A 17327-nucleotide genomic window follows, 5' to 3' on the forward strand; every position below is an offset into this window, starting at 1 on the left:
ATCCCACATATGAGGGCCAGTGACACTGCCCTCTACAGCTAAGATGCTGAACAACAGCTCAACCTGGAGCTGGGCTGCCGTGAGTCACCGGTGACGGCGTAGGCTGCAGCCCCTGTGGCAGTGGGTTGCCATGGGCTACCGTGTAGCCAGCAGCCAGCGTGAGCAGCCAGCAGCCGCAGTGAGTGGCCGTCCAGAGGCTGGCGACTGATCTGCCTCACCTGGGAAGCGTGCAATGATGGTGCTAACTTGGACCAGTGAAGCAACGTCCTCCACAACTAGACTGAAGAACAAAACGACAGCAACTTGTCTATTCCCCTTCTACCAATTCCCCAGCACTGTTCCCATCCCCCCAATTCCCCAATAAAAATCTTTAAAAAAAAAAAGAATCAGGTTGGATGGGGCCGGCCAAGTGGCTCAGTTGGTTGATAGTGTGAGCTCTGAGCAACAGGGTCACTGGTTCGATTCCCACATGGGCCAGTGAGCTGCGCCTGAGCTGAGCTGCCACTGAGCTGCCAACAGGGGATGGCTCAGCTGGTGAGAGCACGTGCTCCTAACAACAAGTTTGCCAGTTCAACTCCCGCATGAGATGGTGGGCTATGCCCACCCGCAACTAAGATTGAACACGGCACCTTGAGCTGAGCTGCCTGGAACTGCCGACAGGCGGCCGGATGGCAACTGGACTTGGAGCTGAGCTAGCTGCACCCTCCACAACTAATATTGAAGGACAACAACTTGGCTGCTCCCCTTCCCCAATTCCCCAATAAAATCTTTAAAAAAAAGAATCAGGTTGGACCCTTTGAATGTGAGTCTTCTGGAAGAACAGTGATAAGGCAGTACTTCTAGAATTAATGGGAAGGCTTCAGCAGCACGGCCTTGTCATCACCAAGAGGAGAATTGCTAATGTTGAGTTGCTTCTTTAGCTAGAGAATCGGATTAGTTAGCAAGCTAGGAAATAACCCATGGGAGAGACACTGAATAGTAACAATATGAAACATAGGCCTAAAAAAGACCTGAGCAGGTCCTCAGTCCCGGTCACTTTATTTCAAGGGTGACTGCAGTTGACCCTTTAGCAACATGAGTTTGAATCTGCTGGTTCAGCCAAACGTGGATGGAAAACAGTATTTTTGATCTGCGGTTGGGAATATGCAGATATGGACGGCTGACTGTATGCAGTGTTCTACGTCATTTTACATAAGAAACTTGAGTATTCGTGGATTTTGGTATCTGTAGGGGTCCTAGAAACAAACCCCTGTGGATACCAAGGGGTAACTGGGGAGTTAAAAGTTATACTCAGATTTCTGACTACACAGGGGTTGGCACCCCAACCCCCGCGCGGTTCAAGGGTCAACTCAGTTCTTAACGAAGTACAAAGATCCTAGACTAGCGTGTCGCTGAGGTACTGACAGGTACCAGCTGTGACACCTGAGGGCCTTAGCTAGCTTTCCCAGGGTCAGAGCCTTGTCTGTCTATGGAGAGAGCGGACTGGTTCTTTACAGCCCCTCAGGCTCTCTGGTTTACTCGTCCCTGGTGGCTGCCTGCCCCCCTCTTCACTGCTGTAAGCTTACCTTCCGAAGAGCAGAGGCTTTGAGGCACAGAGAGCACTCCATAAATGTCCGTTGAATAAGTGAATGATGATATAAAAGTGAGGGGTGGTGATAGAAACGTGTAAGGGAAGTGAGAAGCTAGGGCTGGCTTTTGTTCCCCATTGTTGATGGTGACAATGTATGGACTATACTAGTGAAGATATTTTAACTTGGTAAAAATATAACAGATCCTTATTAAATAGGAAAAACCTGAAGTAATCTGCCTTACCTATTGGATTTATGTCAGAGAAGATGGATCGCAGCTTGCTCTTCCTGCTTTGTTTTCATAAACTAAATATTGGTTTGTTCTACATCATCATTATGGAAACAGGCGTAGCTTCTTCCTTAGAGACCAGCCAGCGCCGAGGGGCAGTCTTGTTATGACAGTCAGCTATATCACTGCTTCCTGTGATTGTGAAGGCCTATAGAGAACGACCTAGAAAAAGACAAAGCCGATGTAAGGTAATCATCATGTTGAGGCAAACACTCAGTTCTTTCTCTTTCCTCTGGGCCCTCACCCCCTTCCTCGGATGATGTGAGGAAGAGAGTTTCAAAATTCTGTACTACACTGAGAATTTATTTCAGTTCAGTTCACAATAGTAATAATAGCTACAAACAAGGGTTATTATGTGTTAGACACTGCTCAACTGTTTAAATGTATTATCTCATTAGTCCCTCCCAAAACACTTAAAAGGAAAGGAGTTACTACTATCCCCTCAATATAAATGAAGAATCAGAGGCAGAGAGCAGGGAAGTATGTTGCAAAGGCATACAGTTAGAAAGTCACGGTGTTGGTATTCAAACCCACAGCATCTGGCTGGTGCCCACGCTTTCCCAGCAGCATTGCCACACTGCTCCCTGTTGGCACAGCGAGAAATCTGAAGCCACCCATGGTCTCTTTAGCCCTGTGCAGGTGCCACAAGCCTTGACTGTTCTGTTGACCGCTAGCAGCCCTCTTTGTGGGTTGGCTTCAAGTATTGGGCTTTCCCAGGCCTGACCACAGGGACAGTCTTCTCATTCCACTCTTGTCCATTTGAGCCCTTTCTCCCCAAAGCTAGGAGATTCCTGAGAAGGTGATGCATGACCTGTGGTAAATGCAGGTGCAACCATCACACACTCAGGCGGGCTGGCCCATATCTTGGATGGAGGACGGTAAGGCATCTGCCCCAACTTTACCTGGGCTTTACCTGCAGCGAACTGTATGTCTGGGTAGTCTCTACACTTCCTGCCCTTCTGACACCACGCTTCCTGAGGGTCAGCTTCTCTATCGGCTCGAGGAGGTCCCTCTATCGCGATGGTACACAAGATGATGTCTGATAAAGAGGGAGTGTGTAGGGGCCGGCCGAGTGGCGCGATGGTTAAGAACTCGCTTGGGACACCAGAGGGCCCTGGTTCGGATCCCACATATGAGGGCCAGTGAAACTGTCCTCCACAGCTAAGATGCTGAACAACAGGCTCAACTTGGAGCTGGGCTGCAGTGAGTCGCCGGCGACGGCGTGGGCTGCAGTCCCTGTGGCAGTGGGTTGCCATGGGCTACCGTATGTAGCCAGCAGCCAGCGTGAGCGGCCAGCAGCCGCTGTGAGCGGCCGTCCAGAAGCCGGCAACTGATCTGCCTCGCCAGAGAAGAGCGCAATGATGGTGCCAACTTGGGCCAGTGAAGCAACATCCTCCACAACTAGATTGAAGAACAAGACGACAGCAACTTGTCTGTTCCCCTTTCCCCAATTCCCCAGCACTGTTCCCATTCCCCCAATTCCCCCAATAAAAAAAAATCAAAAAAAAAAAAAAGAGGGAGTGTGTAATCCATCATGGGGACCCTCGTGTGGGTAGGAATGTTGACACGTGTCCATCTAGGGAGGCTGCTGCTGGAATACAGAGGACTCCCAAGTGTCTGCCTGCCTTTAAAGTCAGAGTCATCAGTGTATCCTTGCCATTTTAATCAGGAAGGCAGGTGAGCTCATTTAAATAAGAAACTAATGGGAGTCAGAGATGAGAGCTTGTCAAACAGGCTTTCTTCTCTCATAAGTTCAGTTGTATGAGGGCTGCTGTTCAAAGATGAATTCACTATGAGATTCTAGCCCTCTCCACTGAGGGTAACTCAGTGCACAGAGCAGGGGCCGCCTTGCCCTGGGAGGCCTGCCAGCAGTTCCTACCCACCTGTCCTCCACATTCTCTTTTTCCTTCCATGCAGGCCTCATGCCCTTCTTCCTTCAGCTTCATTCCTTCGCTTTTTCCTCCTTCACTTACCTTTTCCTTCTCTATGTTTGCATTCGTCGGTGGTCCACGGGGAAAGTGAACCTCAGAAAGACCCCCTTCATTAAGTGGTTTTTCTAGCCCCTGACTTTGTTGAGTACATTCAAAAGATATACTATGAGAAATCTCACCATACTTTCTAAGATGGCCGTCTTTCATACCGGCACCCGCTGTGCACTTACTAACTTGGAAAAAGCAAGCACCACTTCCGGAGGCAGGGCCGCTTGGGTGGGGTCTCTGACTTACCTGACATGCATAAAGGTCTTTACTAGATTTGCAGAACCAAAGTCTATTGAAATCCGACCCCAATGACAATTCAGAAAATTGCTGGCAACCACAAAAGAGCAATTTGTGTCCATTTCTAGCCATCTAATTTTTTAAATATCTTGGTCCTGTGGCAGAGCAATTGGCATGGCAGCAGGGATGGCATCCAAAGTGACTTTTTCCATTCTGAGTTAATTTTTGTGGAACCCAGACCCAAGGTCAGGCATTCAAAGCCTTTCTCTGTGGGAGGACTCACGACTCAGGGGCTTCCATCTGCTATATCAGCAGGTGGTTTTCCAGGTGAATCTACTTGGTTACCACTGTGCACACCCACACCCTGAGTGCTTTGAATGTTTTTCCTGTCTTCCCTTGCTCATGTCTAAATTTAGCATCATTTATATGTCCAACAATTTATTATGCTTCCTCTTCCGGACCCATTATGAAATGTGTGTATTTAAAAAAAAAAAGTTACCCCCTAAAATAGTCTACCTGGTACTTTATTTCAACCGAATCTATATTATTTATCATTTATACTCATTTATTGTGACATTCTGAAAAGCAGGCATAATAGTACGTTAACAATCTAACCAGGCATTTGTGTATTTTCTAGTTACAACTGTGCCAGTGCAACTTGCAATCCTTGTTCAGATTGAACGTGGCTGCAGGGTGATATCCGTCCATTATGGCCCCAGCAGCTTTATCTTTTCAGGCTGATCTTTGCTTTACGCCGACCTCTATACCTTAGTCTTCATCTTCTCTTGACCTCCTAGTTCCCCTTTCTAAAAGTGGCCTATTTGTCACCCTGGGTCAGAGGTTATTTACACAGTGTCGTATATTGAATACACCAAGGCATGCTGAAAAAGAAAATCACAGGCTTCTAGGCCCAAAGAGCCTTAAGAGCAAGTTCTGTAGCAATAGATGGCCGACCCCATCACCGAAACATGTCAGACATCGAACACGGGCTGGTGAAGAGGAGTCACTCAAGAGATGCCTCAACGCCTCTGCCCACCGACAGGAAGAGAGCTCCTCCTTTGAAGACTGTGAGGTTCTTTAAGTGACACGTGCGACCTCTGTGCGTCTAGGTAAGACGGACCCATCTCGAAGAGGGAGCAACATCTGAAAGAATGGAAAGTGCTGCAGCTGTCCCCGGTCCAAACTGCGACACCATATCAAGGTCTGAAGGCAGTGGGCAGCACTGGTATCTGCTAGGCTGGCAGGCCTGCCACCGGAGGACATCGCTGGGCCAGGGATCACTTAGATGGTACCTCCCGCCCCCGATTACAACCTCACAGGGAAGCATGGCTGACTAGACTTTGGGGGCTGCCATCAGGGACCGGGTCCAGGATTTTGTTCATGGAGGATGGAGGGCATCCCTCCCAGGACCAGCGGGTATCAGGCACAGAGCTGGGCTGTAGCTGCCCAGATGATACCAAGTTGGTTCAGCAACTAAGGATGTTGGAGTCCACTGAGAGGGTAATCCTGGAGCGTGTGAAACCGTGGTTCAAAGTCATTTAAGTACTGCCATTCTAAGTAGGCTTCTACTTTTTAAAAGAAGGGCAGCATTGTGGTTGAAAATGAGACATGTGAACTCACAGAAATGTTTCCTAATTGTTTTCATCATTAGCTTTTATATGTTCGGTGACTAGGTTTGCCTGCTTTCTTTTAGACATGTTGTTTTTCACATGTTCGTATTTCAAATATTTTCCAAACAGCTTTTATCAGTTGTTTTGTTGGCAGCATGTCTCTTTTCTGTGATAAGGCATGGAGCTGATAGCAAGTGTAACTTCTGTCTCATCTCTGTTCTGTTCTCCCAGGAATTCTGTATAAAGACCCTGCTTGTCTCACTGAACTTGTCACCACAATTTATTTCGGCTATCGCATTCCACTTTGCTTCCCTTATCTTTTTCCCACCCTGTATTAATGTGTTCAGCATGTTTTATAAAATGTCTCATTGTTAACTTTCTAAAAATGTAAATTATTGGTCTTCATTTTTAAAAAAGAAACATTTGATTTTATCTTATTTCCTCAACGGTATTCGAAAATATATTCTTGGCTTTGAAACCAACTGAAGTAGCACATATTTCAGCTAGTAATGGACGTCATATATCAAAGCCAGTAAATATCCACACTTGATAACTTGTCTGAAGGAGAAATTGGCCCGAACTAGCACCATGTGGGGTCCACTTGTGCCTGTCAGAGCCAGGCTCATATTAGGCACAGAATTGATGTCTGCTAAATAAATCCTTTATAGTTTTCTATATCACATGGACTATTTTTAAAATAGATTATTTAAAATTTCCAAAATGATCTGTATTTTCCTTAAATTGGGATTTTGGTGCATTGGGCAAGTAGAAAAAAGTTTAATCCAGAATGCTTAGCCATTTTGATCAGTTACATAAGACAATTTTGGCAAAGAAGTTAAGGTAATAATGTAACATTTTTGGGTGGGGAAGAAAACTGACCACATCACGTGCAGGTGGTTGCAGCCTGTTTACATTCTTATCCTATTTATGTCATTCTTTATTTGTCTTCTGATTATGCTCGTGGCACACACATGGACAAGTAGCACCTTGGAATTTCAGCCACTCTTGGCATTTCAGAACACCACATGTTTACTGGGAAACCAGAATATGCATTGAGAAAGCGAGCAGAAGCCACATAGCGTGGTTTCTTCCGTAGAGCCGGACACCCCAGGAAAATGTTTATAAGGAGTAAGAATGGTCCTTATTAAAGCCGTGTGGTGTATAAGGCCCACTCACCATCAGCTGGGGAACAGGCAGGGAAGTAGGCCCTGATGCAGGGCGTCGACCACATATTCCCTGTGATTTATTTTACTTGCTCATAATTGGATCTACGACAATTGAAACTTCTTACTAGGTTGTGGTTTTTAAGTCTCGCCCTTAGACTTTGCATAGAGTCCCAGATCCTATAGCCAGAAGGTGCTGAGGGCTTCTACAGTGTTTCTCAGGCTATGGATGGGGAGTCACAGAGGGTTTCCTTAGGGAAGGAACTGAGGCTTCCAGAGCTCTGGACTGTGATTGGCTGGCTCGCCTGAGTGGGTGGGTGGGGTGGTGGGGTGGTGGGGGTGATGGCTTCCATAATTACTAATCCTTATAGAACCTGACCCAAGAAGTGCTCTGCTAAGCATTCAAAGCCTAAACGTTGAAAACCTGATTTTGATGACAACCAAAGCCACAAAGAAATTGACCTTCAACCATGCCCCGTGTTAAGACCTCTGGCACTGTGTATGAGTAGTAAATGCAGAAGAAATTAGGCTGCTCAGTGGCAAATGGTTTACCCCAAATTGATTTTAAATATTTTCTACTTTTTCAACCCATAACTCAGCTTTAAGTGGCTGCTTAAGTGATTGGAGGTGGGGTAGAGGCAGGATTTGAAGAACTACCCTCACTTTTTTAAGGCAAAGCAGTACGTAATTCCAAAATAGTAATAGTAATAATAATATAATAATAGTAGATTTTTACTGTTGATTTACTATGTAGCCCTGCAGAACAGCAGCCTTCTGCCTGTGTGTTGGGAATGGTGCTCCTCCAGCCCAGTCCCAGCAGTTGCTCCGTTCCCAGGCCTTTACATGCTGTGGTTGCACAGAACTAGTGGCCTAGGACTCCCTCCCCATTCTCTACCATCTTCACTCTACTATGCTATCTGCTGAAACATGGGCTGACTGTATTGCAGAAATCATTTGAAACCACAAATGACATGTAGGCACATGAAAAAAATCGACCTCACTAGTGATCAAGGAAATGCAAATTAAGACCAATGAGAAGTTATTTTGATTTATCTAATAAGAAAAAAAAAACTGATTGTAATAACCAGAGATGGGAAAGGTTTAGTTTAGCAAGACCAGCTCTCCTCCGCACTACAGCTGGGAGTATGGATTGGAATGGCTGATCTAAAGTCAGGTTTGACAGCATGGATAACAGAATGCCCCCCATCTACTAATTCCTTTCTTTTTTTTAAGAGGGTTTTGTTTTTGTTTTTAATTTTTTGGGGAACAGTGTGTTTTTCCAGGACCCATCAGTTCCTGGTCAAGTAGTTGTTTCAATCTATTGGGTTGTCGGAAAAGTCATGATGTATTTTTTTTCTATGTTTTTTGTTGCAAAACTGCGTCATGACTTTTCCAACAACCCAATAGTTGTGGGGGGGGCGCAGCTCGGTGGCCCATGTGGGGATCGAACGGCAACCTTAGTGTTATGAGCACTGTGCTCTAACAAACTGAGCTAACCGGCCACCTCTACTATAGGGTTGTCAGAAAAGTCATGATGCATGTTTGCGACAGATGGCACTAGTTCATTTTTGGAAGTACTAGAGTCATTCACATCTATGTTATTGCTATGTCATTTGACAGCTGACAGTTCTAGCTTCATTCTAAAACAAAAATTGAGCAATTTGGTTGAGTTTTGGAGATTTTACAAGTTGAAGATGGAAGACCAAACTGTGTGTTTCTGCCCTATTTTACTATTTTACTTCCATAAAGGGAAGAACATGCATCAAGCTTGTGAAAAGTTGCATAAAGTTTACGGTGACAGTGCTCTACAAGAATGTCAGTGCCAACAATGATTCACGAAATTCCATACTGGCGATTTTGATCTCAACAATGCTCCTCGGTCAGGGAGGCCCACCGACATTGATGACGACAAAATAAAGGCATTGATCGAGTCAAACCCACGTTACACGACACGAGAGATTGCAGAAACATTGAACATCCATCATTCAAGCGTTCACAGCCACCTGAAGAAGCTGGGATACGTAAGCAAGCTCGATATGTGGGTTCTGCATGAACTCAAAGAAGTTCATTTGACAGCACATATAAACATCTGGAATATGCTCATTAAACGTGAGGAAAACAATCCTTTTTTTATTATTAGTTTCAGGTGTACAGAACAATGCGATAATTATCCTTTTCACCCCTCATACAAAAAAAAAACCCTCCTTCCATCCACTGCCCTCCCACCCCTGATATCATACATATCTATTACAATTCCATTGACTCCATTCCCACACTCTACTCCACATCCCATGACTATATATAATTATAGTTGACATACAATATTATTCAACATCAGCTTCAGAAATACAGTGTGGAGGTCAGGCCTCTACACCGTCTATGAAGTGGTCTCCCTAACAAGACATGAGTCCATCTGACACCCTACAAAATATTTACAACATTATTGATTATATTTCCCAGGCTGTCTTTTCTATCCCTGAGGCCATATTGTAGTTACCAATTTGTATTGTCTCGTCCCTTCCCCTTCTCCTTCATCCCCACCCACTCCCAACTAGTAACCCTCAGAAAACGATCCTGTTTTGAAGTGACTGATAACTGGTGATGAGAAGTGGATTGTTTACAACAATGTGGTGCACAAACGGCCTTGTTCTTGACCTGATGATTCATCTCAAACGACATCGAAAGCAGGCATTCATCAGAGGAAGGTTATGCACACAGTGTGGTGGGCTTTTAAAGGTGTCGTGTTTTTCAAGCTTCTACCAAGGAACCAAACAATCAATTCGAATGTGTACTGTCGGCAATTGGACAGTTTGAACGAATCCATCATCCAGAAATGTCCAGAGCTTGTTAATTGTAAAGGAGTTGTGTCCCATTGTGACAACGCAAGACCACACACAAGTTTGATCACCCATCAGAAATTATTGGAGCTTGGATGGGATGTGTTGCCACACCCACCATACTCGCCTGACCTTGTGCTGTCAGACTTTCACTTGTTTTGCTCTCTTTAAAACTCCTTGCGTGGTATAACGTTCAATTCAGATGAGGCTATAAATCAGCACCTTGTTCAGTTTTTCGCAAATAAAAACAGATCCTTCTATGAATGAGGAATTATGAAGCTCACTAAAAGATGGCAAAAGGTTATCGAACAAAATAGGCAATATATCAATGATTGATCTTTGTTCTTTATATAAATAAATGACCTTTGAAAAACACAGACAAAATACATCATGACTTTTCCGACAACCCAATAATTCCTTTTGTGAGGATTTATTCTAAACAACCTGAGACATGCTTGGTGTTTGTAAACAATAGTGTTCTTCAAAGTGTTCTAGGATATAATCTACATAGATGTCCAACAGTGGTATAAATGGTTAACTAAATCAAGTACATATGATAGAATATGTACATTAAATTTATTCACTTAAATTTTAATTCTATTAAAATTACACACTTGAGTAAATTTTCATTACACTGGAAGAAGTAAAACAGAGCGGCTAACTAAATGGGCATTATGGTCACACTACTTGAGTTTTAATTCTTTTCCCACTGTTCCTTACAAGCTGTATGACTTGAGATAATTGTTTAACCTCTCTGTGCCTCTGTTTCTTTATCTGTAAAAGAGAGAAATAATAGTGGTTGTAAAATTAATGAAAGAATTCATTTAGCGTGCTTTGCACAGTGCCTGACACAGCAGAGCACCCAGTAAATGTTAATGTTAAGCAAGTTACCTAATTTCTGTGCCTCAGTTTCCTCCTTTGTAAAATGGGAATGACAGCAGCCCCTACCTCAGAGGGGTGCTGGTGAAGCTTAAATGAGTTCCTATATGAAAAACACTTAGTGTGGACCTAGCACATTGTAACTACTAGGTAAGTGTCAGTTGTTTGTACTATAAGTGTGGGAAATGTTCATGTAAAACCAAGCCCCTAGCAGAATACTAAGGCTATTTGAAAATCCACATCCCCCTCCACACCCACACACAGACTAGAAGATATATATCAAAATAAGTATCTCTGAGTAGAAAAATTATAAGTGATTTTTGGTTTCTGTACTTTCCTATATTTTTCTAAATTTTCAATACCAAACACATAATACTTTTATAATTTAAAAAGCATTATTAATTTAAATTAAAATTAATTTAAAAAGCATAATTAAGTGTTAGAGTTGAAACTGTCTGCTTGGCACATGGTTAATCAGAATCGTTGAATGCTCCAAGCCTCCTTCCAGTTAATGGTTTTTCTGTGTTCAAGTCCTAACCTCTGGTCATTTGTAGGCTTAACATTTCTGCACAGTGTAAGTGTTGATTAGATTCTTTCTTTAGCTGCATTAGAACAGTGTTTCTAACTCTGGGTACATGCTCATTTGAGGAGATTGAAATCCACTGGTGTTTGGCTCCTCGCTAGATGGATTAGATCCAAATATTTGGGATAGGCCCTGGGCACTGGTAGTTTTTAAAGGCTCATGTGGAACTTCTAAGAGGCAGCCAGGTGGTGAACAGCAACCTGGAACTAGGCTGGCATTTGTACTATAGCATAGCATAGCATAGCATAGCATAGCATAGCATAGCATAGCATAGCATAGCATATAGCATATAGCATAGCATAGCATAGCATATAGCATAGCATAGCATAGCATAGCATTGCATAGCATAGCATTACTGCTATCTCCTGCCCGGCAGAGAGTTCTTCTTGTGAACAGAGCCCCCTATTCCTCTGGTCAGTGCCTTGGAAGTATTTCCTACATCGTCTGTAGGCAAGACTCCCCTGGAGTGCTTGTTAAAAATACAGCCACCTCGACCCTAACCCAGACCTACTGAAGCTGACTTCCAGGGGGAGAGACTTGCTAATATGTGTCTTTAATGACCCACTGGTGATTCTTACCATCAGGGAATTGTGGGAACCCTGCTAGGCTGTGGTTCTGTCTCAGGCGCACACTGGGAATTGCTGGGTACCTGGGAAAACTCTGATGCCTGGTCCACCCCTGCCTCCATGATTCTGACATGGTGGAGCTAGGACACTGGCGGGGCATCGGGAGCTGTGAAGTCCCTCTGGGTGCCAATGTGCAGTCATGGTTGACAGCCACCAGCAATGATGGTTCTCAAAGTGGGGTGCGGGGATCAGCAGCATGAGCATCACCTGGGGACCTGTTAGAAATGCATATTATGTTCCACACACGAGTGAAATCATATGGTATTTGTCTTTCTCTGTCTTACTTATTTCACTTAGAATAACACCATCAAGTTTCATCCATGTTGTCACAAATGGCAAGATTTCATTGTTTTTAATGGATGAGTATTTAATGGCTGAGTATTCCACTGTTTAAATGTACAAACAAAACAAAAGCAAAGTCATAGGTACAGGGAACAGATTGGTGTTTACCAGAGGGGCAGGGGCTTGGGGAAGAGCAAAAGCGGGGAAAGGAATGAATTGTATGGTGATGGATAATAATAATTAGACTTTTGGGGGTGATCACTTTGTAGTATGTACAGATGTCAAATTATAATTTTGCACACCTGAAACTTATATAATAGTAAAAAATGCACATTGTGGAGCCCCACCCAGTCCTGCTTTGGAACTGGGGATGGGACCCAGCAGTCTGTGCCTTAGCAACCCTCTCGTGATTCCTGCACACACTAAAGTTTAAGAACCACTGCTATGGGGTGGGGTTGTGAAAAGCAGGTTCTCAGACTCGCTCCTTGAGAGCTCAGTGGCCTGGGCTGAGCTGGGAATGGACTCCCAGTGTCCCAAGACTACACTTGAGAAGCATTGCTCTCGGGTTTACCCTTGCCCTCTTGGGCATTCAAAGTTTTAAGGGCCTTGACATCTCCCAAGTACAGCCGTGTCCTAATGTTCTTGTGGGCAGCCTGTTGCTGCCACTCCTAGGCCCTTGGATGGCAAAACACATGGCTGGCTGCCTTCCAGCCATAATTAGTGGGATGTGTTTTCTTTAAAGTCGACAAGTACGCTGGTTGAGAATCTATTTTTCAAAAGCACTGACCTGCGTTTGACTTGAAACACCAGTCACAGAAGCAGAGAATTGCATGCTTTTTCTGTATGCTCGCTCCCTTGGTGTAATTTCCATGCCTCTTTGTGTTGTAGGTTTTATCATCAGCCCATGCTAGCATGGTCCTCTCAGCCCCAGAGCAGCCACAACCACGCCTATTGGAGAAGAGGACACGAGGTCAGTGGCTTGTTGCGTCCACGGGACCGAGAAGACCTGGAGGTCAGAGGAATGGCCCAAGCCCACAGTCTGCCCGTCTACACAAGGGAGGGTGCATGGGAAGTTGGAGGAAGGACAGAGCATGTGATGAAGAAGGCAGTTTGGGAAGAAGAGCTAAGAATAGAGGGTCCTGCCAAGTGGCAGAATGTGAGCCTGGAAAGCTGGAACCAGCCAAAGAAATTAGGGAGGCAGATGTCTGATGGTGACAGGGAGAAGCTGTTTCAAGATCTATACCCATTCATGCGAGGAGAACATGTGCTGAATTCCCAAAGCAAAGGGAAGTCCCAGTCGTTGCCTAGAGTTCTCTCTCCTGAGAGTCTGAGTTGCATGGAAATTCCGTTAAGTGATGGACATTTACCAGGTGTCCCTAAAATGCCATTTTACCCTTCAAATGGTGCACCAAATTTGGAATCTTCAAGAAACCCTGAGAAGGGTGGTTCCTCAGTCCCTTTTTCCCGGCCAAAGTTTGGGAGACCCCTCAAGCCTCCCTCCTACGACTCCCACCAACACTCCAGGGGAGGAGTGGAAAACAGCAGCTATCTAGACAGCCCACAGACAGACCTGAGTTTCTCCTACTTGACCAAAACTAACGACTTCAGGCAGGAGCTCTGCCTGCCTGACTCTGGTTTGGAGCCGCCAGTGTACGTGCCTCCGCCATCGTACAGGTCGCCACCCCAGCACATCACAAACCCCTACCTGGAGGATTTGGAGCCCAGGCCTGTGTGTGGTGATCGCCATCATCCGACTGAGGAGGCCACGGCCAGCTCTCAGCTCCCTTCTGGCTCCCTTGGGAGTGGGAGTGAGTACGATGCAAGCCCACGCTCTCCTCGAAGATTCCCTCAACAGCCCCGTCCCACCACTGCTTATGACGGCTCTGTTCTGTATATTCCCTTTGACGACCCACGGATACGACATATTAAACTGGCCCAACCCCAGGGTTTCTGTGAAGAAATAAAGGCGGATGAGAACTTGTACAACCCTGGTTCGGCCTCTGCCCCAGAGCCAGCTCATGGATACATGTACCATGATGGTGCCACTTTGAACCCACAGAGCATGATACCCCCATCAGGGAACGAGAAAGGCCCTGCCCTTGCCAATCCCAGTCCTCTGTGGCCATGGGGCCAGCTCCCCAGGGATGGAGAAAATGGTGGCTTTTCTGACCAAAGAGACCACTGTGTGATGAGAGGACAGTGGCCTGACGTGAGCAGCAGCCAGCATGGACAAGCAGAAAGCCAAGCCTCATCCCCACACCCACAGGGCGAGAGTACCTGCGAAACCCGAACCAAGCTCAGAAAGTTTGAGACTGGGATTCAGACCAAGAAAAGTTCAAAGAAAAAAATGAACGAGACGATATTTTGTTTGGTTTCCATCCCAGTTAAATCAGGATCACATCTGCCAGATATAGATACCAACAACAATGACTTAAAACAGAGCGCTGATAAAAAGCATGGGCTTGATAAGGGCGCAGCTCTGCAGGAGCAGAGCCTGCTGAGCACGTCTTCCACCGACCTGGAGCTGCAAGCTCTCACAGGAAGCATGGCTGGGAGGACAGAGCTCCAAAAACAAGATCTGGGGGAACCAGAAGACAAACAAACAGATGACCTCAGCTTCATTCACCCTATGAAACACAGAGAGCTCAAGTATTCTGGCTCGTGGCCAGGGCACCACTACAGAGATCAGCAAACACAAACCACTTTCACTGAGGAATCCAAAAGCCTGCAGCCCCTCCCTGATGAGAAGTCGGGATGGTCACCGAATGCTCTGCTGACTCCAAAATTTCTAGACCCTACTGCCTCGGAAGCTCAGATGCACATGGTGTTAGTGTCCAGTGACCAAAACCAAAGGCCAAATGCTCACCACCTCAAAGGCCAACTGTCCCTCAACCCTTCCAGCTACAGTGCTTTTTCAAGGACTTCCTCATCCACGAACCAGGCCCCTGTACCAAAGGTGGGCCAGAGTCAGGCCTGTGTGGACGGCCACGGACACGGAGCCAGCCCCGTGCCCAAAGGCGAGGTGGTGAAGGGGGCAACCACAGGCCCATGCAACAGTCAACAGCTGTTTGGTCAGTTTCTTTTAAAACCCGTTAGCCGACGTCCCTGGGATTTGATAAGTCAGTTAGAAAGTTTTAACAAGGAGCTTCAGGAAGAGGAAGAGAGCAGTCATAGCAGCACTCGCAGCGACGACAGTGAGACAGAATGGCAGCTGCAAAGCGCTGCTTACTCCACACCCAGTAATATGGGCTTCAGGGAAGACAGCCATGAAAGGAGAGCCGAGGAATCGCCAAGGCGGTTGGTGCCGGAGGAGCTCGCGTGCAGGTCGGGAAGAGTTAAGAGTAAGTCTGAGAGTTGGAGTGACGAGCAGAAGCCTGCCACCCACCACCTGGGTGCCCGTCCTCAATCCCCGGGCGGCCCCTCACAGGCGGAGGATGGCAGAGGTGAAGTGTTGCTGTCAACACATGGCAGCTTGATTCCAGAGAAGCAACACCAGGAGATCAAGAAAAGAATGAAGGAGCTAGCGGTCAGCCCAGGTCCTGTGAAAAGAATCACGTCTTCTAGGTCAGGTGACACAAAACCAGTGTCTGACCCAGCTGAACTGAGGGAGCCCCAGGGAAGGCGGGAGCTCCCCAGTGTTCCAAGTTCTGTGGAGCTGAGCAAAGCGGGGACCCCTCTGAAGCCCGGCGGTGGGGAGGAGAGGGACACGGTGGTCCGCCTCTCTCTTGCTGGCAAACCCCGAGGACTCTCTGCACCCGACTTGAGGTCTGTGGGGCTGACCCCGGCACGAGAGCAGAGTGCCGATAAGTTAGATGGGTCTTCAGGTGAAGCGAGTGCCATAGAAATCCCCCCAAACGAATCCCTTCAAGCGAGGGCTGTGAGGATCCTGGGCATCGACGTGGCCGTGGAGTCCCTGCTGCCAGGCACCAGGAGAACAGGACAGAGCCGTCCCCCCGAGCCTGATGGCAGTGCCCGCAGGCCAGCGTCCCCCACAGAGGAGCCGGTGTCCAATCCAGTGCAGCCGGATAACCCCACGGTGTCCACTGATGCCTTTTATGGCAGGAGAAAGTGTGGCTGGACTGAAAGCCCTCTCTTTGTAGGGGACAGGGACAGTGCCCGACGGGCTCCCTGGGCGTCTGAATGCTCAGGTGTGGACGGAGCCAGCCCCAGCGAGGCCCCCAACCCCGAGCCTCACCCTAGCACCCAGGAGTCCAAGCCCTTCAATCACAAGGACGGAGGGACAAAAAAAGCACCCTTCAGGTCCACTTTGTTCCATTTTATAGAAAGGACTCCAAGTGTGGCCGTCTCACAGAAGCTGAGAAACACTTCCAAAGTGATTGAAAGTTTACAGGAGAAACTGGCTTCTCCGCCCCGGAGAGCTGACCCTGACCGCCTGATGAGGATGAAAGAGGTGAGCTCTGTGTCTCGGATGAGGCTGCTGAGCTCCCGGAGCACGGACTCCATGGAGGAGAGGGGTCCAGGGGCTCCGCCTGGAGGCCTGGTGTCCCTGACCACCGAAGACCTGGCCTGGAAGGAGGGAGATGGGCTCTCTGTCTCCAAGGGTGCCCTCTTCTGGGAAGAAAACAAGCACCTGGCAGCAGGCAGGGAGAAGAGGACCGTGGATCACGACTTCTGGTGCCCAGGTGAGGAATCAGGCAAGCAGGCAGATGATCAGTATTAACTTGGTGTCCTTGGGGCATAAAAAAATACCAGTCTGATGGATAATGAAATTCCGCATATTCAGAATAGATCAAGTTCACCTTGTGAATTATTGTACCAAACGATTCATCATTTTACAAAGAATTATCTAGAAGCTTTCCTTAAAAATCAAGATCTTGTAGTGTATTTTAAATGACTATGTCTTTATAAAAATGATCAATGTAAACAACTATACGAAATTATCCGTATAAACAACTTTTTGGCTCCCATGCTGTGAAGAGGTGAATCAATAAAGCATTGCATCTTTGGTGTAGGCACCTTGATAAATCTTGTAGGAGACCATAACATTTGTGCTCCATACTCTCTCCTAAACTAACAAGCATTCACCCACATAACCCTCATTGCTTCTTCTTAACCTAGTAAGGAAAGATATACCGAGTTGATTAAAAAAACTACCTGCCCCATGATGCTATGTCTCCCATTTTCATCTTCCAAAATCCTTTGCCCCTCATTTTTATCTGTTTCCACTACCACACCATTTATGAAACTTTAGTAAAAATTAACTTTTTGGACACGCCACCCCTAAAAAGTTCACTCATTAACTCTGTTTCTTAA

At 46.4% G+C, this 17327-nt stretch overlaps 1 protein-coding gene across 3 annotated transcripts in view; it reads left to right on the forward strand.

Annotated features, from left to right (window-relative positions):
• Positions 1–17327, forward strand: part of JCAD (junctional cadherin 5 associated) — a 130337-nt gene that overhangs the window by 102553 nt on the left and 10457 nt on the right. For all 3 annotated transcript variants that reach the window (XM_019654399.1, XM_019654402.1, XM_019654401.1), the window contains exon 4: positions 12942–16696. In XM_019654399.1, coding sequence (XP_019509944.1) covers positions 12942–16696 — 3755 coding nt within the window. The remainder of the gene's footprint in view (positions 1–12941; positions 16697–17327) is intronic.

Source organism: Hipposideros armiger, unplaced genomic scaffold (assembly GCF_001890085.2).
Source record: "Hipposideros armiger isolate ML-2016 unplaced genomic scaffold, ASM189008v1 scaffold_221, whole genome shotgun sequence".
Taxonomy (NCBI): Eukaryota; Metazoa; Chordata; class Mammalia; order Chiroptera; family Hipposideridae; genus Hipposideros; species Hipposideros armiger.